This window comes from Haliotis asinina, chromosome 5, assembly GCF_037392515.1.
Source record: "Haliotis asinina isolate JCU_RB_2024 chromosome 5, JCU_Hal_asi_v2, whole genome shotgun sequence".
In the NCBI taxonomy this organism is placed as follows: Eukaryota; Metazoa; Mollusca; class Gastropoda; order Lepetellida; family Haliotidae; genus Haliotis; species Haliotis asinina.
The window spans coordinates 4,235,605-4,261,544 of NC_090284.1; the positions used below are offsets into that span (position 1 = coordinate 4,235,605).

At 41.3% G+C, this 25,940-nt stretch overlaps 1 protein-coding gene across 1 annotated transcript in view; it reads right to left on the reverse strand.

Annotated features, from left to right (window-relative positions):
* Positions 1-12,100: 12,100 nt before the first annotated feature.
* Positions 12,101-25,940, reverse strand: part of LOC137284612 (neuronal acetylcholine receptor subunit alpha-2-like) — a 69,805-nt gene continuing 55,965 nt past the window's right edge. The window contains exons 7-8 of the mRNA XM_067816493.1: positions 18,500-18,615; positions 12,101-15,649 (exon numbers count right to left, since the gene is read on the reverse strand). Coding sequence (XP_067672594.1) covers positions 15,203-15,649; positions 18,500-18,615 — 563 coding nt within the window. The 3' untranslated portion in view covers positions 12,101-15,202. The remainder of the gene's footprint in view (positions 15,650-18,499; positions 18,616-25,940) is intronic.

Genomic DNA, 25,940 nt, shown 5'->3' on the forward strand with positions numbered 1-25,940 from the left:
AATAGTGTCGACTTTCAAACATCTGCCACAATTAAAGTAACCATGGTGACACCTATTTTATTTCAGTAATAACTGATGAAACATGTTGCCCAATCTACAACGGCTTAGTTTTGCACACTTGCGTTCACCCCTACGGTGGTGAGTTTGAATCATGGTTCGACTCAATTTGGGTTATAATTTGTCACCACTATACCAGTGCTTGAGGATTTCACCAAATATGTATGGCAGTCCTTTTTCATTTTCCTTTTTTTGGGTGGGGGTGGGGTTGGGGGTTGGGGTTGGTGGGTGTCTGTGGTCCTATGTTTGGGTTTACGAGGAGACACATTATCATATATATTTGTATATTTTCTAGACGCTTTCCTACCACCTAATCAGGTTCTACTGATTTCTTGGGTTAAATTAAGCCGTTCTGTTGCATTACAACATATACCAATATTCACACTCGTTTTGTAACAATGCATCTACTGTCAGCAGATAAATGCCATAATGTTCTTTTTTATTGGTGTTTCAAAGATGAAATATTAAAGATAATTATTTCTTTCTTAAGACGTCTCTGACGTCAAATGTTTGACATGTACCAACACTTGAAAATCTATGTGACGTTTTATCTCTGTTTGTAATCTCCTACGCACTAAATACGTCAGTGCCAGGTGTAACCGTACGTTCAAGATGACCTCCTGTGGCTGAAATTGTCTGCTAGTGCCCAGCAACATCATCAAGTTCATCTTCGGTACCACAGGAGCGTTGATGCTGACACTCAAATGGCAGATCCAATCTATTTCTCTCACACACGTATTCGACCTAGATCTCCGACACATCACGTGCTCTTCCTGATTCGTTCAGAGGGTCACCATCCATCAAACATTTATCTCTCACTGGAGTAAGTATTTTCGTGTTATTCGCTTATGCATTATTTTTTCTCAGTCCATGATTTTTTTTCCAGTCTGCAACGGTGCGTATGTTTGCACTGCTACAAAATAATCAATTTTGTACGTACCAGCTTGAGGAAGAGGAGACATTTTGTATTACCATAACACAAATGAAAATATGATAAATAAAATGAAACGTGAATTGGTTTATACTGTGGAATTATAAATAATAAAATAATGTGTCGCTGCAGAAAATAAAACGCGGGTATGTTAAACTGCAGGATGATGGTTACAAAAACTGGAAGCTTCATCAGCATTGTACAAATGGCAACATAATCAGATAATCTTTAGACGGAAAAAAAAATCTAAAATTCCTCCGAATGTTTTCCAATCAGCCGACTAGAATGCGACAGTAGAATTCGACAAGCAAGAATTATGGGTTTTCTTACTTGAAACAATTGAAAAATGTTTAATGGAAGGTCATACAGACTGACAACCAACTTAAAGAAAACAGCTTCACAAAAATGTTCTCTTGAGCTGCTTTTCATTTGTAATGAACGACTGAAAATCTCTCGTGAGTATTCGGCTTAGGTTTGCTGCAAGTATTGCTGGTCGTTAAAGGTCACTTAGATTCAGTGGTCAAGTTGCTACTGGTCAGTGGGGTCAGTACACTTGCGAATCAACTGGTGGAGTAACATTTTCCGATATCTTATCTGGGGAAAATTTGATCTACCCGACAGCCGACGGACTGGTGATACGCTTTTAAAAACAGTATTTGACTCGCAATAAACTTCTCTAAATATATTGTGTGAATTGAAAGCAATAAACAAGTCCGTAAATTTGTATCAAATGTTACTAGCCTTGGCAGACTATGTATTATAGATAGCTGTTCAAGCACCGGCGACGAGACGTTCCTTTAAAACGTCGTGGATTGCCTCCCTTGGACTAGCTATGCCGTATGTTCAGCTGAACACAAGTATGCACTTTAAGTTTGTTTTCTCCACTTGCCAGGATTAGCAAGCATCAGCAACATACGTTAACGTTTGTGTTTACAGATCTCTTCCACATATGTCTCTCTGGCGCACATTCCATACTTACATGTCTGAAAACAAGTTAAAACAAATATAACATGCGCTAGAATGTTGGATCCGGTGTCTCTGGAAATTAAAGATGTTTTAGCAGACAATTTTATCCTGATTAGTGTTATTTTTCCTGTGGATTCCACCTTGTGGAACTCGCTGGTACTAGGCTGTGGCACACGAGGGGGGGTGTGATGGGAGGTTAATGGTCTCCCGTGGGAGGCTGCATGGGAATATGGCATATTGCTGCATCTGTGATGTGGACGGAACTCAGTAGATGTAGTAGTGTTGCTAGGGAGATGTGATGAGACACTGCGGAGATGTGGGAAGTTGCCAGAGAGGCTTCTGGGAAGATGAAAAGGGTGTTGCTGGCAAGTGTCTGGTAATTCTTGTGGGATGCGTGATGCAGTTAAGGGTTCTTGGGTATTATAGGGAGATATATGCATCTTGCTTGAGACGTGTTGCAGGTTTCTAGCTATAAGGACACGAGAATGTTGCTTAGATGACCCCATCACGAGATAAGGGGAATTAGGGTGTTGCTATGAACACGTGTAAGTCAACAAAGGATGAGTGCGGTTTTGATAAGGAGGTGTGGGGTGTGCTGCGTAGATGTCGGACGTTGCTATGGAGATGCAGTTGTTTCTGGGGAAGCGGTCAATGTTAAACAGTCGATTTGCTTTCAAAGGGCGTGGTGTTTCCTGGAGATGGTTGATCGAATACCGAGATGTAGATGTTGCGGAAAGACGTAGGCTTGCTACGTTGATACTGATGTTACAGGAAGATGTGTAAGGCAGATAGTAAGAAGTGTATGTTGCTACGGAAACGTTTGAGCCTGTTGGGACGTTGCATGGTGTTGTCGGGAGATTTTTCTGGAAGGGCACCTGGGAGGTATGGACAGTGATGGGGAGATTCGAGGGTGATCAGGGGTGTTGGAGGCATCAAATGAGTTATGTGGTGCTTCTTGTGAGGCTTCTAGTTAAGCTTCTAGTGAGTTTTCTGTTTTTACTAGATGTGAATGTAAAGTTTGAGGGGTATAGTGAAGATATAGTGTAAGATGCTGGAGACATCATGTGAGAAATGGGAGGCTTCTAGTGAGATGCTGGATGCATCTTGTGAGAAATTTCTAGTGAGGTTTCTAGTGAGATGTATGCTTTGGGATACTTCTTGTGAGAAGTGACAGGCTTCCTGTGAGGTGAAAGAGGCTTCTAGTGAGATGTGTGTTTTGGTCAGAGTGGGTGTTCGAGTTAAGCGATTCCGGTGAGGATCTAAGTGTGATGTGAGATGTGGGAAAGTTCATGTGAGATGCAGGAGACTTGCAATGAGATGAAGGACGTTTGTAGTCAGATGTTGCTTTAACTCCGGCGAGGCAGATGTGAGAGACTGGCAAGAAGTAGAGTTGGAAACGCATAAAATATAAGGGGCAACTAAGGAGATGTGTGTGGATGTAGATCTGGTTATGGGGACCTTGATATGCTGAACTTTGGAAGATGCTTGTAAGTTACGTGATGTTGCAAGACGAATGTACATGTTGCTGAGATGGCAACAGGGAGATCTGGGAGGGAGTCCATAGGGAGTGTCAATGCTAGGGAAACGTGTGTGGCTGTTGACGATACTATTAGGTCAGGAAATTTGGATGTTATTTCCGTTGAGACAACACTGACGTGGAACCAAAGTACAAGTGTCTTCACAATCATGATCAAGACCGTCAGTATCTCTCCAGCATGATAACCAGATATCAACCTGTCAGATACACTCGTTCATCTCACCAGGTTCTCCTTCAGGCACCTGCGCTAAAACCCGGTCCCATCACCAACCGTTGTTTCCAAATTGCTGGACCTAACTTGTGGACTGTACTCCCGCTGCACCTGAGATCAAACCATGATTTGGACTCATTCTCTGTGAAACATACAACTAACTTTACGTCATATTCTCAAGCGCTGCAGAGCAGTTTATCCTGGATATAGCGCTGTTTACGTTGTTGATCTTTAAGTAAGTGACGCTTGAAATATTGAAGCATTCGGAATATGTGAGACGTTTCTGGCCTGGGAAAGGGCTAATTGGAGGAATCTCTGATTGGAAGATAGAAAAGATATTGTTAAGATATTTAGGAGACTGGTTTTGAAACCTGAGGTTAGGAGAATGAGGACTTATGGATTAAAGATCAAAAGCCTGAGATTATTACTGATTAAGGATTGCATCTACAGGATGATTGACGTTTATTTACGCAGAATGCCAGGAATATGGATCAGCTGGAACACCAGAATTTGTCTTCACACATTCAACCTTCTGTGTAGCAGAAGCTTGATCCTTGTAGTGACGAGCTAGCACGTAAACCACTCGACAAACACAACACTTCATCAAGTAAAAAAAATACGCTAAGCTGTGGCATCCCACTCTTCTACCAGTTGGTGGGAATGATAATTCAATATACGTAAAGGTGCCTCGTTTTGCTTCATGAAGCCTCTTGTTCTAAGTCGGTGTACGTTGCAAAGTTAACATTTCTCGGTGGGAACGTAGCAGAGTGTTAGATTCAGCATGTAAGGGTTTATCATTAATTTGCTTTTTTTTGCAATGCATACGTGTAATTTCCACTATAGCTATGTCCCTGTAGGATGCAATATGTCCTTTTTCTGATTGCCCTCAACTAACCTGAAGCATAATGACATTGTGCCGAGAAGTGGTAGAGCTGCACAGTCTGCTTTCATTGTTGATGGCGTAACGGTCTGCACTGGTATGCCATCACAGCCCTTGGCTTACTTTAGGTGTCTGCGAATGGGTGACATCTCACGTGTTATCTGCTTCTGTAACAATGACTGATGAATAGAACAACCGACACAGATAGCGGAATTGTGAACCATCTGTCACTCGTAATGAGTAAATCGCATTACGATGGAAACAACTGCCCGTATATTCTTTACGATTATCTGTTCACAGTTAATGCATGTAGTGTTTAAGATGGCCACTCTGTTCCGACAGGAAGACTGAAGGATTGCTCTGTTGAGGTCATACTGCGTGAGGAACCTTTCTTGATGACTTTTACACGGGTCCTGTAGCATGTCAGACTGGCTTGCAGCATTGCCGTTTAGTGGGCGTAAACACAGCCTCGTCAAACAAGTAGGGTAAAGTTTTTAAGCAGGAATCGAATATGTCGCCAAGTGTCATTGTTTGTTCATTGTAGCACAAATGTCTGTGTGCGTGGTGCTTAGGTCGTGGCAACAGACAGAGTCACTGTGGGAACCGCTGACAGAATGTTGTTGCCATGAGTGAAGGCATGGCACTGTACTGCACCCAGATTGTGTGATAGCTACACCATGTGGGTCTTGTCACATATCATTCCAAAAAATAATATATGAATATCACGTTGTCGCGCAGAATGTGGCGTGACGGGTATGCCCAGGTGCTCACTCAACACTGCACTGTTGTTGTTGCACAACTTGAAGGCAGTCAGAGAGAAAGGGCTGGATTTCAGTCTGAGTTACCTGACGATATAGATTCCAGGGCAGTAAATGTTATTGAGTGTTTAGTTGCGAGGTCTGTGAGCGCAAGTTGTGAATATGTAGTGGAGGAACGAGTACAAAAGGTTCATGACGCATATTAGTGAGTATTGTTGCAGCTGGAGGTGGGGAGTGATTACTGTAGGGGAAGAAATGTGGGAATGAGCCTTAAACGACTTGTCATAGGGTACAGGTGGACAACACGGAACAGCAACCCAGTATTCAAAACACGTCATGGTAGATGTATCCACTGGGCAAAGTTATACATCGGACGCATGAGTGAGAATAACATTTGCCCCATGTGTTTATTAGTTTTTACCTGTCGAAGTGTTTCCGGTTGTGTTTCATTGCTCAAGTGAACAATTCACCTTCATTACCACACAAAGAGAGCTACCCATAACCGCATGTTTTTAATACATACAAGGGGCAGTGTTGTCAATAGATATTTCTAATGGGTGTAGAAATGGCTATGTTCTTCATGTTTATTGAGAGTGGTGATTTGTAAGAAGTGTGGCATAAAAGAGATTTAAGTGTGAGAAGTAAGCAGCAGGGACTGTAGAAAGGGAGCGGTGTTACAGGGAATATTGTAGTGTGACTGAATCGTGTATGACCGTGTAATGCAAGGAGAGTAGGAGCATGAATTGAAGGAGTGGGTAGTGAAGGGCGAGTAGAGTAGCATCAAGCAGTGAAGGAGAGAGTATGTTAGCAGCCAGAAATGTAATAGGGAAGGAAGAAGTGACCAGTGTAATGGCGAGCTGGTGGAAGTAGTGCATGGGCGAACAGTTATTGTGAGAGTGGACTAAGAGATCGTTGTGTAAGGGCGAGCAGTGTAGCAACAAGTAGTGAAAGGGGAGTAGTTTAAAGGAGAGTAGTGTAGCAGCAAGCAGTGAAGGAGAGAGTAGAGTAGCACCATGCAGTGCAGAAAAGGTAGGAGAGAGAGGTGGTCGAGTTGGTGGGAGTAATGAAGGAGCAAGCAACACAGGAGAGAGTGGTGTAAGGGCTGACACTGCAGCAGAAAGCAGTGGCGGTAGAGAGTAGTGCGAGTGGTGTATGCACAAGCAGCAAGGAGAGCGTGGTGTAAGTGTGATTGAAGTAGAAGCCATTAATGTAGAGTCAACAATGCAGCAGTGATTAGCGTAGAGGCGAATATTATAATAACAAGAAGTATCGATATGAAAAGTGCACGGGTGAGTGGTATAATTGTAATAGCGTTTAGTAGCTTTAGAGAGGTGGGCGAGGGAGTCGAGTGCGCAGAATCAATGGATTGAGGACCACTGGTGAAAAAGAAAATAGAGGTGGGAAGAAATTGGCGTGGGGTGAATGATAGAGAGCGACACGCGCGAAAAAGAGATAATTATGGAAGTGTTAGAGTGAGACATGGGGAATGGAGGGCAGAGACGAGTTTCAGAGTCGTGGGGAAAGAACAGCGCATATGTGTTTTAGTGAAGTGTATACAGAGAAGTATATACAAACATCTAGGCTCTGAAGTTAACATTTTTAAAGAGACTTGTGCTAATCTAGACTTGCCAAAGATTTTAGATCTGTATGGTCTGCATTGGGTATATTTGTTTCGGGGTATGTGTCACAGACTTATGGTCTTAAGGTAGAGTAATAAATGAAGGACATCCGGGTGTTGAAAGGAGCAAAGAGAGAAGTAGGGGTGTTTTAGTGAGGGGTAAGGATAGGAGAGCACAGGGTCGTCAAAGTGAGTTGCAAGAGGTGGAGGACACAGGGTATTGGAGTGAGGTATTAGGAGATCCTAATGAGGATTCTGGAGTGTAGGACACAGAGGTGTCGGAATAAGGCGTAAGTAGAGAAGAGAGTTGGAGAAGTTTGTGAGGAGAGAAGTGTTTACGCAGTGAAGAGCAACCGAAAGACGGATGCAAGAGTATCTAACTAGAGAGAGAACAGTGATGAGGAGTATAGAGGAGAGGAATTTGAAGAGACTATGGGAACGAATTACAGAAGGGGTGTAATGGTGCGATAGCGACTACACCTGTCAAGCGGATGACCCCACTGGCTTCGTTTTACTTTTGTTTTGTCTTTTTGTTTTTTTCCACTCAAGGTATATTGTGAACGTTGTGATCTCGACAGCTCATGTGTTTGGATGTAGGAGCGACCTGTGTGTGTACGAGCATCACTTGTGTTGTAACACTTGAGCTATAGGACACATGTAGGGAAACCTATTCTTGATGCTTTGTAGATTGTTTTTGTAAGGCTTCAAGAAGCATTTCCCTCCTGAATGTTGATGCGCATAGCGGCTCTGCAGGGGGTAGCAATGGGGAGGCGCGCGAGGCTGTTTACGCAACACTGCAACACCTATTACCCCAACCACTGAGTCACGGAGCGTTCTCAGAATAGGTCCTCGCGAAAAACAAGTACATATCATATCCGCAAGTCTTGTATACACATGAGAATTATCAGGAACTAGGAGCAACAAGTCTCAATCATCTCTACACTCACTCTCAGAATAATTTCAACGATGACATGGACGATGCCACTCGTCCGCCAGTACACACATTGACAGTAATGAAACCAACAGTGGTGTCTTTGATCTCAATTTTCTGCGATTTCCATTTAGCTCTGAAAATCATTTCGGCATTCATCTGTGCTCTGTAGACTCTAATATGTGGATTATGTCGGTACGGCGGAACCAAACTGCAACAAAACAATTACTGAATGATACAGTATCATAAATATTGATATTCATCATAAAGTCATATTTATTACATGTACATCGAAATCACATTTTACAGGCATTTGAATATTCTCTGGACAAATATTGATAACAGATACAAGTCTATTTGACGGCGTCAATGCACAGGGAAACCTCTACAAAACACGTCTCCAGGTATTGTCCCATAATCAACTCGCATTTACATTTACAACTTTTTCCTAATTAAAACTTGTTGTGTGCGCTAGGTTCCTCGCTGGCACGGCAGGCCAGATTCACTCGAGGTGGCCGAGTATTGTCAAGCCTACTAGCGCCACTCAAACAAATATTGACTAAATGTGCATCTCCAATTGCTCCGCGAAACTCAAACTGGCATTAATAACCACTACATAACCGTGTGACTTTGAATCAAGCATTGTTTGTGCTTCCATAATAGTTTAATAATGCAGAGTGGCTCAGCTTGTGATAGGATGGACCGGTGAGTCAATAGCGCACGGGGAACTGCCGGAGCGTGGCGGCAATGGGAATGGAATCTTGAAGGCCGACTCCAGACCCCGACTGGTGGCCGGCTCCAGAATTGCTACAGTCGACCGGCTCCATACAGGACAATAATGCCCGGACTCTTGTTGGTAGTAATGACACAGTGAGACAAGTTTGTGCTAGTCTGGTGGATGTTCGTTTCAAACCTGTAAGGATCCGGAAGGCTCCAAACATGATAAATTGTAACCGACTACAGGCTGGAAAATTGTTGTACGTCATGGTCAGTTAGAGCAACGTAAGACAGGATAGCGGGTCGCAGTAGATGTTGCAGTACCAAGAGCCACCAGGATTCGGAAAAACCATGTATAATCATCATTGATTCAAAGTGGACTATGGACATATTGTTACAATACCACAGTGGATTAGCACAGCTTTTCATACAAGTTTATTATGAATGTGGGAATATTTTATCGCTTGTATTTAACTTCTATCGTAGCTAGTTGAACGTTGTCAGTGAATAGTAAACCACTGGATGTAAAACCTGAAACTGGAACTAGTACCCGGAGGTTAGGTTCCAAGTTGTGACCAGTGGAGAGGGTCTGTTCCAGGTGTTTGTTCTATACCCAGTTATTAAGACAAAGTACACGGCATTGACTTTTCATGATGAGACATAAGCCGATAACGTAGATCTCTATCGCGTAACTGGTTGATAGTTTCACTTCAATCTTAGTGCATACCTCTGACCTAAATGTAATATGACTGAGAAATCTACTATGATTCATTAACGGGCTAGCTCCCAGGGGATATGAGCTGGCATGAGCGTGCGTCACACCCACTGAAGCACGTGCCGGGTGCACCCACGGACCGCGGAGACATACAAGGGACACACGGCAGGGCGGGACTCCTGGGGGAAATCTACAATGTAATGGAGACAACCGGTACCACAACAATAGCCAATATGGTTCTGTACACGTAACGAGTAGATCGGGGAAACATTACATAATGCAATCAAGGAATATAGACAGATGTTTATATGCACACCTGCACGAAGAGAGCAGTGTAGCGGATAAACATACAGGAGAGGAAGAACAGGAGAGGGATGGGGTGGAAGGGGAATGGAAATTGGAAGTGGGAGGACAGGAGACACGGATGTGCACGTGGACGTGGACGTGGACGTGGACGTGGATGGCAATGTGGACGTGAACATGGACGTGGATGTGGATGGTAATGTGGACGTGGACGTGGACGTGGACGTGGACGTGGATATCCATGTAGGATGTGTGTGTAGATGTGCGTTTTGAATTCGAAAGCACAATTTCGAACTCAACTCGACACAATTTCGAAACGTCATTGTTATGACTATACAATGCCACTGTAGAAGGTGGTCAGATGTAACACAGGTTATCTTTGGAATTACACTTTCGCAGTAAAGTCTCATCCGGGATTCCAACTAACACTCTCAGAGTCAGGCATCTAATCCCCAAAACGTAATCCGCCTCTGCCATGTTTCATAGTATTAAAATTGAAAACAGAAATGGTTGCTCACCTGAGATGTGTCTGATTCTGCTATCATAAGTATACTAAGGACCTTACGTGTTTCTACCACTCTAGCCTAAACACGTTTTGTTGACGTGTAATTTTGAGACCCACCTTGCAAGTGTATACTTTTTGGTTGTTTTAGGAATGGAGGAGGGAACCAGTCGCAACCATACTGTCATACCGTTCCTTGTCATACACCTTCAGGTCTTCTGAGGTCTTTGTACAGATTATTTAATAAATGACCTCAAGTAAATAAATACTTTTCCCCATATCAGATAAGTATAAAGATTGATATGCTTTTCCCCACATTATTGCAGAATTATCAAACTCTTTAAGACGAAAGAAGTATTTATGATCGCTGGTATCTGCTATTTTATTTCACAGGAGCATATCTATACAGCCTGTATATAACTCCTCACTGAGTCCACATGTCAATATATGTACATGTACATAAATGTATCTGTATGTTAATAATGCGTGTGTACACCTACAGGTTTTGCAAGGGTATCATAAGGTAAATATTTAAAATCAGTTATCTGAAAAATTGGTAACCTGCAAGGTGAAGTTTTAGGTGTTTTGTTACAGAATTAATTACATGAACACACCTGCACCTGTGGTGTCAACCTCTGGAAAAGCGTAATAACATTTTTATAATAATACAGTAACTCTTCAGAAAGCATGGTTCACTATGAAATATTCATGATACCATGGACTCATGAAATGGTGAACAAATCCGGTCCAGTTGTTTGCACCTCTCACAATGTACACTTAAAGGTCAATTGTCTAACTGGAAACTACCAAACACATGAAGTCGTTTTACTGGCCTCTTTTTGTTTCTAATGAAATGTAAATATATTCTCTATTTCATTATTACCGAAGTATGCTTTCCACATCTGAGATAGTATCGTGTGCCATCGATAACTCCGGTGGACAACTGACAAGCCTTTGGGTGACTGTGTGTGGAGGTTGTCAACGGATGGGCAGATCTCTCACCTTATCACCAACAACATTTGATAGTATTTCATTAACACGTGTTCTTGCCTTTGTCGCAAACATGACTTTGCATGTGAACCTCATGACTACCGGCAGGTTTTCGAAGCTTTCATGTAAACCAAGACCCTAGATATTACGCGGTGTATATGCAGATGTGTTCCAGTCTTTAACCGAGCACTGTCTCAGTAGGTTTGACTTCTACCGGAATACGTTGAACTGTCACAGTGTCACACTGTCACACTGTTACAGTGCCGCACTGTCACACTGTCAGTCCACAAGTTCACCTAATACGTTCACACGTGACATGTTCGACAATTGTTACGCTGTCGACCCGCAAATAATACACTGTCTACTTACACATGTTATACGTTTCCTAATTATGTTACATCATGTGAGGATATACTTCATATGTATACACAAATATGGACATATATGGACATATATGGACATATATGGACATATATGGACAAATATGGATACACATTTTGCCATGTGAGAATGCACCCGGTTTTATCAATTACGAATCAGGCATTGTTGTGTTATGTAGTGTGTGGCCAAACATATTAACGAACCGTTTTAATCCGATCTCTAACAGATAAGTAATTCTGTTAAAACCGATTGGTTATTTGCATATGTTATATTCACCGTTTGATGGTAATGTGTTAAGTGAGTATAGGTGTAATAAAGAGTGACTGCGAACTATTACATTCAGTGGTTCACATGCACTGATGGCGGATCTCAGTTTCCAAAGCCAAGCTTCGTGTGTGGCATATATTTTGAAATAAACAAATCACAGAGCTTGAATACTGTTCTTGAACGAGGCTTTAAGTATGGTGATGCGGGTTTTACTCAATGTTTGTGTACAGGTACAGAGATCGCTGGGTGTGTTATCTCAGCTGCCCGATGACGTCAAGCCGAGACATCCACGTTGCAGATCCATCTGGTGACAATGCACAACAAAAAGCAACACACATGTATAAAACGAGCATTTATATACAAAACATTGTGATGCATCCACAGTGATATCTTATGTTTACCCCGATGTATGTCGGTGACCTCCCCTGTGTGTCACAGTGGCCACAAGACAGCGGCCTTAGCCAGTGCAGTGTTCTACGTGACTTTTAGGAATATGTCACGCAGTCCTACAGAGACACGCTCCGAGTTAGTGGTCTCAGGCGCACCAATATGACGTCCAAATTCTATGACTAGTACAATTGATAACAGATACATTTCGTTGAGGTTGTTATACACCCTTTCCCCTTCGAAGCATCATCATTAATCACCTTTCTCAACCAAGCCACCCCACACTTCACGGTTCAGTGTACCACATCCGGGTACATGTCAGGTTGACGTGAAGTGAAAGCACACTAGCCCAGGAATGAGCGATGTGTGCCAAGGTCCCACCATAAGCTCCTCCCACCTCGTATATATAGTTCATATTTGAACAAGTGGTATTGTTATCGTTTTGGAATTGTGTTAGCTAATATCATCTACGTTTGGCTGTTCTTTGGGACACAGTGATATGCGAGAGTCTTATATTATCCGCAGCTATATATAATATGAAAAGACAACAGTTAGTTCTATGGTGAAGCTACACAAGCTGCAACAGTGGAACCACTTCAGCTGACATATATATTGCTATGGAATACGGAACTGTACAATTTCCACACTCTGCATAAAGCTGGAACACATCTACAGACAAGTCTGCCATTGTTGTGAACAGATTTACTAGTTTCAACTGACGTCGTGAGTAGATTATATAAAGCAGTTCGGGATACAACAGCAGTACCCAATAAACATATACAGTGCACGTCTTGCTCAGAATGTGGTACCAACAGTAAACTGACACAGGGCACGTCTTGCTCAGAATGTGGTACCAACAGTAAACTGACACAGGGCACGTCATGCTCAGAAGGTGGTGCCAACAGTAAACTGACACAGGGCACGTCTTGCTCAGAAGGTGGTACCAACAGTAAACTGACACAGGGCACGTCATGCTCAGAAGGTGGTACCAACAGTAAACTGACATGGTGCACGTCATGCTCAGAAGGTGGTACCAACAGTAAACTGACACAGGGCACGTCTTGCTCAGAAGGTGGTGCCAACAGTAAACTGACACAGGGCACGTCTTGCTCAGAAGGTGGTGCCAACAGTAAACTGACACAGGGCACGTCTTGCTCAGAGGGTGGTACCAACAGTAAACTGACACAGGGCACGTCATGTTCAGAAGGTGGTACCAACAGTAAACTGACATGGTGCACGTCATGTTCAGAGGGTGGTACCAACAGTGAACTGACACGGAGCACGTCATGTTCAGAAGGTGGTACCAACAGTAAACTGACATAGCGATGCCATGCTTAGAACATTCTACCAACAGTAGACATAGAGCATATCTTGCTCAGACAACGATATTGCCCAGAAGACGGACAGACCACGCCCACACAGTTTTGAGTACTGTCCAATAGACCAAGACGAGGCCACTTTATAATGGGCTATACTGCACAGCCGACGGCGGAGAGGATGTCAGCCTTAGAGTGAGGAATCTACAAAAACATACGTTTTCTAACCCGGTAAGCCTATACACATTATTCAGATCAGGTTTTTGTAAATTTGGAACATTTAGCGACCAAAAACCTATCTTACATATATTTTCACAAATTATTTGGAACAACATTAACAAGAAAAGATAAATGGAAAGGAATAAAGTTCATGTGCTATGTCTCTATACAGGGGAGACAGTGTGTAACCTGCCAGTGTTGTTTAGTCAGTATGCAATAGTTCCACGTTCCCCTCAGGGTATCACAGCTAACATTGGCCAAACATTCTCTATAGTAAAACTGCTTGTGAAGGTGCCAGCAGCGAAGTACAAAAATATATTGAATACTGTATTTCTACTGCAAATCTTATCCCTACATCAAACTGATACACGAGCGAGTACTTGTATCTAAAGCTACGAACGGTCCTACTGCGCAGGGCGCATGTCTATCTATAACCGACAGCGGAAAGATTGCCCACAATCATATGGCCATAGCGCTACAAGGGACATAGTCATGGAAACAGCTTATACAAAGATAAACGGCAATCATTCGATGTGCATTGAGAAGGGTAGATTATCTGAAGCATACATTATTCGGAAAATTAAGTAATTCTCATTTTGAACGAGTTTTACTATTCCTAAGGAACGGGTAGTGTTTTACATGTTTTGTCACCATGTTGGCAGTCATTATCATGACAGCCTTGATAGTCGTGCATATATACTTGTGGGTGAACGGTGTATCCAGTTCTCTTGACTATTCTTCATACAGTGCTAGACCAGCGCAACCAATAGACGTCTTTGTAAAACAGACGGCAAGACAATCAGGCGAATACTCACAACACAATCTCAACAATTAACAACGTGAAACAGGTAAAGTTCACTTGACGTAATGTTGCAATGTGCAGCTCTAGATCGGAAATGTTACTCAGCAGTGAGGCGGTCGATGACGTTCATGCAGACCTGACGGCGTAGATGTTTAGGATGGGGATGCTGACGTCGATGGGCAGTGATCATGTATGATGTGCTGACAACTCGCGCTGTCTCCTGACCGCGAACGTCTCCAGCACATTGATGTTCCTTCAGACATTTGGAAATTGTGTATGATCAACGTGATAGCAATTTCGGCACATGCCTCCTATCGTTTACCAAGTTCATTTCAAGCATTCCTATCACTTCGCTGTTTTTTCGGGTAGAGTTCATATATTGTGCTGCTCCACCGAAACACAAGACGTTGTCTCCCTGCTACTGTTATATCGGGCACACTGTGTTTACATGCTAATGTTATATCTTCGTAGTAAAGGGAATAGTCAATGTACCTTTCGATATATAATCATTTATTACTAAATAAAGGCTTCAGTGTGAATAGCAACCCAATGAAGCTTCATAATGAGATTATGTGTATTTGTGTATGTGTGCGCTCGTGCGTGCGTGCATGTGTATATATTTTCTCACATGTGAATGTGTTTTGTCAATGTGTGTGCGTGTGTGATGCTGTGACGACTGTGATTTTCAGGTTGTGAGAGAAGAGACAATGGGTACTATTTGGGCACTCTGTTGACATGGCTGAGCGTGATGATAGGCAGAAGGACGCACATGGATACGACTATTGTAGTTAAGTAGATTATGAAAAATATTCTGTCAAAGACCAGCCCCACTGCCTTCCATTCCTTGCCGATCTTGTCCTTGCGGTCTTTGTCAGCAAGCCGATCGCGGTAGCTGCGCAAGAACTCCATCACTTCCGATAGGTGATAGTCTATAAGGGACAGTTGTTGCACTGACTCGTCATCATTCGAGCACTGTCGTGAATGTAAAAGTAAGTCAGTAGGGACGCTCGGCTCCTTCGAGCCCCAGTTCGTGCTGTCACCGTTCACACCTACGAACGGATGAGTGTCCGCCGACTGGAAACGCCGGGCTTTCGCCGCGTCCAAGTACGGCTGCACTAAATTGTCCATGCATAGAATTCTCCCGAAGAAACTAAAGATAATCTGCAAAAGAAATCAACATCAGGGAATTTAGATATGTTGTAGACTTCATTTTGTTTTTGATTGTCACATTATCTCTTATTTATACTTTTTAGGAAAGACAGCAGGATAAATTACCTTTACTTCGTGATCAATAATTACTTGGACAACGTTATATCAACATACAATGAATACAAAGAATACCCAGTATATAGTGTCAACGCCCAAGAATATCCAGTATATAGTGTCAACGCCCAAGAATACCCAGTATATAGTGTCAACGCCCAAGAATATCCAGTATATAGTGTCAACGCCCAAGAATACCCAGTATATAGTGTCAACGCCCAAGAATACCCAGTATATAGTGTCAACGCCAAAGAATACCCAGTATATAGTGTCAACGCCCAAGAATACCCAGTATATAGTGTCAACGCCCAAGAATACCCAGTATATAGTGTCAACGCCAAAGAATATCCAGTATATAGTGTCAACGCCCAAGAATATCCAGTATATAGTGTCAACGCCCAAGAATACCCAGTATATAGTGTCAACGCCAAAGAATACCCAGTATATAGTGTCAACGCCAAAGAATATCCAGTATATAGTGTCAACGCCCAAGAATACCCAGTATATAGTGTCAACGCCCAAGAATATCCAGTATATAGTGTCAACGCCAAAGAATACCCAGTATATAGTGTCAACGCCAAAGAATATCCAGTATATAGTGTCAACGCCCAAGAATACCCAGTATATAGTGTCAACGCCAAAGAATACCCAGTATATAGTGTCAACGCCAAAGAATATCCAGTATATAGTGTCAACGCCCAAGAATACCCAGTATATAGTGTCAACGCCCAAGAATATCCAGTATATAGTGTCAACGCCAAAGAATACCCAGTATATAGTGTCAACGCCCAAGAATATCCAGTATATAGTGTCAACGCCAAAGAATATCCAGTATATAGTGTCAACGCCCAAGAATATCCAGTATATAGTGTCAACGCCAAAGAATATCCAGTATATAGTGTCAACGCCAAAGAATATCCAGTATATAGTGTCAACGCCAAAGAATATCCAGTATATAGTGTCAACGACACAGAAGATCCAGTATATCTGTATGTAAAGTCACCATCACAGAATACCAAATGTATACGCCATGGAAGATAAGATACACAACCCCAACACTGCATAATTCAAAGTATATTACGTCAACGTAAAATAATACCCAGTTTATAATGTAAACGCCACAGAATCCTTGGAAAATAATGTCACAACAGAAAAATCAGTTTCAGTTCACAGCTTGATGACACTAGGTGCTCGTAAAAAAGATAGCCCTGTCTTGTATTATATTGTATACGAATACAATATACAGAAAAAACAAACCGTGCAAAGACTTACTGGAAGCAAGCAAGGTTAACTGCCGTTTTGCTAATTCCAGTAAGTGTACACATTTAAACGTGAATCGAGTTTCCTGGGAACTAATAATGTTTACTCTCCTTACCTCGACTGTTTATCTGAATATAAATACTATCTACATTCAATCCATCGTATAAATGAATATATTGCAACTAATCTGGATGTCTTTATGATAGAGATCAGAAGAATTATCGACTAGTTACTGACGTGAGGCCAACAAACGGACAACTCTATTTCATAGCAAACCCGAAGACTAATTTCTCTGTAGGCTAGGGGCAACACATAGCTCTATACTGCAAGACATTGGTTGCACATTATAGGACATATCTATCTGTGTACTTGAGGGCAAATCTATCTGGCTGGAAGCTACAGGATACAGCATATTGTTTCATTAAAGGTTTGGTTATGAGTAAAAGGACATATCTTTCCATATCCACTTCAAAGTATATATATATATATATAGAGAGAGAGAGAGAGAGAGAGAGAGGGAGATAGATAGATAGATAGATAGATAGATAGATAGATAGATAGATAGATAGATAGATAGATAGATAGATATCTGTAGATATATATCTGTAGATATATATTATCTTTACTGGAAGAAACATCACATGCTTAAGCTATGGTGGAAATTGATACTACAAAATGAAACATTGAGGGCTAGGGCAAAGGCAATCAGTATGAGCTAAATTAGGGGACACTCCTACCTTTCACGAACACTTCTAATGATTTTTCAATTTGGGCAAATTCTACAAGCAAGATGACTGCAAACTAGAACAAAATCATGCAGGTAAACTTATGGTTAACTTAATGGTTTCAAACAAGGTATTGCCTTTCACTATGTTAAAGTGACCATCAACCCTATGTGTACAATAACCTGTGACTACATCCAATACCTATCTTGTTCCAGCAGACCTACCTGGTGCAGTATTTAAACTTCAATGCTCTCATACAAGCACCTCACCCATTCTCCACAACTACTGTTGTAGTATCTATACCTATCCTTGTTACATCACACATGTCCTACTTGCATCATAAAATACTCATATAGCCTTGGCTGGAGGCGAGACAACACCAATAACCATTCTACTTATGTACTCCAGTGCTCCCTTGTGCTCTACTCATACTTATAATCTAATGTCATCATAATCATCATCAGCAATGCGAGTATCACACAGAACACATCAAGTAGAAGTATTAATGTACCAATAGCACTTACAGTCAACATAAAATTCATATATCAGAACACTTACAGGTGAACATCACCAATAGGCATGAGAAGTTACATTTATTGCAAGTACGGATAATCCCAAAAGACTACTTTGGCTATCACCTACCCACTTTAGTTATAAACTGTTGCTTCTCTTTCAATTTGTATTAACTGCACATGTCACATTTCAAGAAAGAAATGATCTATTTACAGGAAGTAATGCCCCGGAAAATACACCGACTACTTACCGTTCTAAGAATGTCCGGCACTTGCCTGCGAGGACCGTAGAAAGCCATGTTGACGACGAAGGCGTTAAGGAACGATGATAGAGTGATGAGGATCATGTTTAGACAGTAGTACGTACCTGTGTACAAACAGCATTTTCAGTTAGAAATACACAAGGTCAAGCCAAAACATATTCACAAGTTCAGGTGTGTTCAGCCAAGTTAGATGACGAGAAGAAGACACGTAGTACATAAAGTTTAACGTCGACTGACATATCGTGATCCAAAAAGACACCCTTTTAGTCATAGTATCTACGTATGTACGGGTGTATTGAGAATCTACATATATACACGTGTATCGAGAATCTATATATGCACAGGTGAACCGAAAATCTACATTATACAGGTGCATTCAGAATCTAGATATATCCAGGTGTATTGAGAATCTACACACATACAGGTGTATTTTTTAATCTACATGTATACAGTTGTATTGAGATTCTAGATATACACAGGTGTATTTTGAATCTACATATATGCATGTGTATTGTGAATCAACAGATATACAGGTGTATCGAGAATCTAAATATATACAGGTGTACTTTGAATCTACATATATCCAGGCGTACTGTAATTCTACATATATCTAGGTGTACTGAGAATCTACATATACACAGGTGCATATACCCATGCACGCACAGCAGAGCCAGGGTACGACTATGGAAGTGTTGTGAGGGAGAGATAAAATTGTCCGTTCCTGTGACCAGGTGAGCTACAAGTGGTTGTAAACTTACTAACACATGTCTGGTAAGTGAGCATATGTTATATGTCACGTGACCTAACACTACCCTTTCCTGTCGTCAGGTGAGCTTCAAGTAGTTGTAAATTTATTTACAGTGGTCAGCAGAATATATTTACATGTTACACAGGTGAGCTACATAAAGCAACGTTAGTCTGGTGAAGACGAGTTACGGAAATGAAGTCTGTGGCCTGTACTAAGTACATACTTAGGCGGCTCTGCTATCTACTTTAGCGACATGGTGGCAGGTGCCAAATCCAGCAGAACTAGTCGCTTCGTTTTCCATAATTTCCAACACGAATCGTTTAGCCTTCTTCAGCACTATATGCCAATGGAACGATATCTTCGATAGAGGACGATGATGACATTGCCTCTCTTTCATTACTTAAGGGATGATTTCAATACTGCCGACACTGCTAGAATGTTCCGCGTTATGTCACGGAGGACAACCTAATATTCCTCTTGGGGGGTAATCGGTATCCACACATATAGCGCAATGACAAACAATTTGCACATTATCCTATTACACGAATGTGACCTGTGGAAAAATAGTAGCTGAAGCTCACCTGTGCGAGACGTAACACTACGACAGGTGTGAAGAAAACCCGATCCATGCTACAATAAATGTCCACAAGTGCAATCGGGTTTCTATGGTTACCAGAGACTTTCAAATTTATATATGTTAGTGATAGTGAGTAAGTGAGTGAGTTTAGATTTACACCGGACTTCTATTCTAGTTACATGGGGGTTGGGAGGTGGGGTTGGGCAGTGGGGTCGGGGGTTGGGGGTTGGGGAGAGGGGTCTACAAATAATTCAGTCTGGGGGTCTGCAAATAAACCAGTATGGCCTAGACAATCCTGTGATCAACCGCATGAGCATAGATCTACGCACTTGGGATACGATGACACGTATCAACCACGCCTGCGAGTCTGAGCACCCGATCCTGTTAGTCGCCGCGTACGACAAGCATGAGTTGCTGAAGACCAGTACTAACCAGGATACTAACGGGTATGTTAGTTATAATTAGGAAAGGAAGACGCATAGATTGGTTTTCAATACGAGGTCGCATATGTGATTTTTTAAATCAACGGAATGACGTAAATATGCACGGAAATCGTTTTCCTTTGTCACAGGAAAGCATGTGTGTTTCAAACGTTTCACATTTCATACAATGAATAACTAGTGTTTTGAATACCAGTACACTGCTCTTATTGGTATTGCCCATTTAAGAAATCAATAAAGTGTTGCAAAGAGCCAGTACACAACCTATGAGTTAAACAAACCTCAGACTCCGGCAGATATCTGCATATTTAATGATCATGTTATCGCGTGTCTGTGTATCTGAAAGCTGTATATTACGGCCACGTGATGAGATACATCAAAGAGAAAGTGTCGAGATCGTGTTATCAAAAATCGTACATCAAGCCTCCTCATTACAAAGCGTACACGAATCTACATGCAGTCGAAACAGTCTGAAAGCATGCGCAGTAAGACCATATACACAACAAGAACCAACTTTATGGATAAGTAACTTCTTTATTCATCCATGAAGTTTGACCTTATCTGACTCACAAACTTCTAAACATACCACTCAAAGAAGTCATGTATACATGCGCGCAAGCGCGCACAAGCGTGTGCGTGTGTGTGTGTGTGTGTGTGTGTGCGTGTGTGCGTGTGAATCCAGACCATATTTTGAAATGAATGTGTGTTTGCGCCTAAGGTGCATGTAATATCCAGGCCATATTGAAGGCTGAATGAATAGAAAGGTGTAGAAGGACATTGTAAATAGACACGTTCATATTATGATGACCATGCTACAGCATGAATTAGGACCATACACAAAGGGCGCCTTGTATCTAACAGTGTTGTCATAGGATGCCTGCATACAGTGAACGCTTGATATTTGCTGCATTTACAGCACCGCACCCCAGGTTCATTTTGAAGCCTCTGTTTTAAAATAAATCTCAAAAGGCATTTATGGTATAGGATACTTGGTGTTATAAATTTCGTCAAGAAAACAGTAGGTCAGACTGATATTAAAACAAAAATTCAAAGCAACTCTCGAGAACCAAAAGCACTAGTTTAGAACTTTTTGATTCACAAAAAAATTAAAAACAGACCTAGAATATGTGTTCTGCTGCCGAAACCTTCCCTACTCTCGTCAGGAATTTAAACTGTTTCAATTCAAAAGATGCAATCCAAAATTCAATAGCAGGAGGCTTTAATTACACAATTCCTGGTGTACTTCATAAGAAGTTACTGGTTTGTGTTATATCAACACATCGCTGTGGACATACAATCACAACTCACTTAGGCCTGGGTAATACATAATCAGGGCAATAACAGGGATCTGAACCCTGCATCAGAGGAACCTGTACACCCAAGGTATGTAACTCTATTGGAAATTGAGGTAGTTTCAGCACCCTTACTTGATATTATGCTTCACACTTGTTCATCGTACTGAAGTAGACATATGCAAAGTGTCAGTCTCAATAGACTATTGACTTCCTCATCAAATTACACATGCATGTCTTCAATCACACCTTGTTACCGAGTTTCAGATAAATCTAGCGCTACCGAACAGGGTGTGATCTGAACGGTTTGAACAGCTAATATTGATAACCACGTTGAAATGACCGCAGTGACATGGTGGCTAATGATGCTTCACTCAAGCTTAGATTTCCTATTGAACTTGTAATGAAATCTTATAATACCTAGCAATTCGGCCGCAATTATGTTCTGATTACCTGAAAATATTATCTGCCTCTGTAGCTCACCTGAATATTTGTTATATTTTTACACCCTAATACATTCAGATATTGAAATACCTGTCTTCGAGTTGCAATAAAAACGATTACCTTCGACACAAAGAAAACCCAGTGAGACATGCCTAAATCTCTGAATATTGCTCCCCTGATATTTTACGTATTGATTCCACAGCTGCATGTTAAGCATCAGACCTGGATTGCCAGCACCTTCACAGAGGCTATCGATGCGATCATAAGCACGTATTACAATGTTAGTACGGTTGTAGCATTAGATACATAAGATTGGAGTCACACTGGGTAACGATTCTATATACAAAAACACCGTGACGGTCGTGTTCAAATCAGCTAATACACAATATTGTTCATATTAGTCATGCCAATTTTCACCTTAATGATTAAAGAGGTATCCCCACGACCAACAAAAAGAAGGCAAGACGAATGACAGTTGGTGTTACACGGGCAGAAATGACCTCCCATGCATGCTCCTGACTATCTTCCTACCAGACCCAAAGAAAACACTGAGGATAACTCCTCATGTCGTCTTGAAACTATATGACATGTCCTAGAGCAGGCTGTAAGACTTTGTAAGACTATATTAATATCGCATATCGAGAACGACTATAGTGCAAAATTAGCCACACGTCCATACTTCCTGGCAGGGTGCTAAAGAGCACATCGTAACGTTGTTTAAAAGACGCAATTAAATATCACCTAACGCGTCCTAAAAGACGTCCCATGACGTTGACAGAGAACAATACCATGGCAGAAAATGTGACAGCCATACAGACATTGACAATCACCATAGCATGAACCTGACACACACCATGCTTGATGCTTTAACACATTGCCGTTGTCAGACAACACGCCATGACAGGAACAGACGGCACATCACGATGCTGACACAGAACTCGACCTTAACAATCTACTGAACATGATGCAAACATGAAGCTTAACATGACGCCAACATTCAGATAAACATGGCACCAACAATCAAGCGAAACTGACGCCAACAATCAGCCTAACATAACGCCAAAAATCAGGTAAAAATTATTCCAATATTCAGCTTAACAACACGCCAACAATCAGCTGAACATTACTCCAACATTCGGCTGTATGTGATGCCAGCCATCAGCGTAAGCATGACGTCTCATTACACCTGACGTTGAGACATCTCAAGAAGTTGACTATCGGAGCACCATTGCTAAGATATGACACGATGTCGTAAACAACTGGCAAACAGCCCAAGATTAAAGACATCGCAGATTGACTAAGCTCGAATACGCACAGGTGCCGAATGCATAAAATATAATTCTTGAAACTATAATACATGCAAAATGTATCGCTACAGGGTCAGTTTTGATACATTTGAACAACCTAACTCCAATTCTTTTGTTTAAACAAAATTGCACTTTTATCGGCATTGCCAATTTAAAATGTGACTCATCACTTTAGAAAGCAGTCGACAATGGGGCCCGAGGGAACGCTAGATATTGTTGACAAAACAGCAAACACTGGGCAAGATGGCGTAGCATGCTGCCATGGGGTCTTCCCAACCTAGAGCAAGACGCTCTGATACAATTTCGGACTATTGAATCTGAACCTGGACTAGTCTTGCTGGAGCTTAGAACACACTGTACAACGTATACCAAATACAGCATGTGTGGCTGCTCAGTATGAACCTACGCCTGCAGCTGTCTGTGAGACATATGCAAATTTAATAACCTTGCATAAGTCACTGCCAAGGACTCAGCGATACTTGAGAGAATAGGAGGCTATTGGAGGATGTTACTTGTCAAACAGCGATAATGTGGTGTACTAGCCTTCATCCCGTGTCATCATGTGCTACCCTGGATGATGGTTTGGTTAATCTCTTTGTATATACAGTCTGAGAGCTATGTAACCATTTCCTAGCAACACATCAGCACCTGCTTGAAAAAGGTTCTATCACCAGTAAAGGGACCTCGACTCGTGATAGTAAAGAAGTCAAAATCCATTTGTCAATCTGTTTTAGGTTGTCATGTTAATTTCATTTTTTAATTGCACTGCTTCAGCAAAGACCTAGATAAAATACTCTTTTGTTAAACCAATATGAAAACACCGAAATGAAACATTTTAGTGGGATGAGTCATAACACATCTTCAAAGCTGTCAGGTTTTCAAAAAACCTCAGCCATTTGGAATCAGCCATATATGAATTAACAATACATATCAAGCCGTTGACATTCGATATTTGAATCAATACTGAAGGTGTTCTAATATCTGAATAGTAATTAAATTCATACTTTGCTATTTCTGATCTAACTTGACAGATATTGATCACAGGTTATCATCCCCAGATACTTGTCTCAAGCAATGATAACAGTTATTAAAACCATGTTCTTTCGGTTGGTGCAAGAAGTATCAGGGACCTTTTTCAAAAATCATCTCCAGAAGTCATTAGAAGGTCGACGCACACACGAAACTGTAGTTGTACAGTTTTGTTTATGCGTCGAAACCACCTTGACCTAAATAACAGCAATAGAAAACTTTTCTGTGATATAACATGTATCCACAAACACGCACATCTCATGATTTATTTATCTGATAGTGATGACAACTTGTATTCGGGACAAATGAAAGCATAGCTTGCCCTCGTGATACACACATCACATAACAAATGTTAAGCACAAGTAAAAGAGACATATTATACCTATGCTGTTCAACGATTATACTGGATCAGTTGCAAGAAATCTGACAAATCTGACAAATCTGACAAATCTGACAAATCTTACTTATGGAACACCGGATCTGGGCTATTTTGAATTTTTATATTGTTACACATGCCTTCAATTCAAAACGTATCTGAGCCTGCAGGTCTACAGTTTTATTTAGTCGCATGGTCAAAAAATTAATCTTACAAAATAACAAAATCGATCTTGGACGTGGGATATAATGAATTTCCATGAGAGTACATTTGAATGACATTTTACATGCAAATGACCTTGATTATGACATTGAACTTTACATCACTGACACTAACAGGTTTCGACATTATGTCTTGACCTTTGTAACTTACTTATTAATCGATGCAAGCCTCAGTAGTGATACTTATGTTTACTTACGTGAAAACCCCAGTCTTACATTTCTCTGTAACTTTCGTTCAAAGCCTATCTCTTCATTACTTTACTTCAATCTTGTTTCCAAGGAAAGACATAAACAGCTCCAGGGAAAGGTTCTAAATGCCAATAAGAACTTGCTCTTCTCATGGCTGACGTGTGGTGGGGATAACAAAATGATAATAACTTTACAAAATCGAAAAGAACCCGATCGTTAGCTCAGCTGTAACACTGTTAAACCTTCCAACACGGGGCAGATGGCTTTCAGTTGGATGTGGTAGAACGGTGTCACCTCGGGTAGAAGAAGAACGTCTCCACATGCTGTTGTCTTATCCGGTGAGAGTGGATCTAGGAGTGCCATAGTGGTAAGGACGAGCGATGTCTCCTAGCGTATGTGTTAACGTTGGTCACAAATTCCAATTCTCAATAATTCAAATTAAAAAAGCAACCATGTATTCTCTCAGTATATACACTGATCGCATTTTTGATATATTGACTGGCGTCAGTCTAATTATGGCAGCAAAATGTTCATTGACCCCATACACATGAATATGAAAAGAATCTCCTGACTGAGCTTAATTCTAAACAAACATTTGCCTTGTAAGGATCATATATATATATATATATATATATATATATATATCACTAAGATCCACGGTGAATTTATGGCGTCTGCACTCATAGACTAATAGTGTTCACCTTCAGTACTGACATAACTGCTTTTTTACAGTTTAATCAGGTACCGAAAGCTTGTTGTGCTGGTGAAGTTATTAATAATTCACCAGTTCTCAATAACAGTTCTAA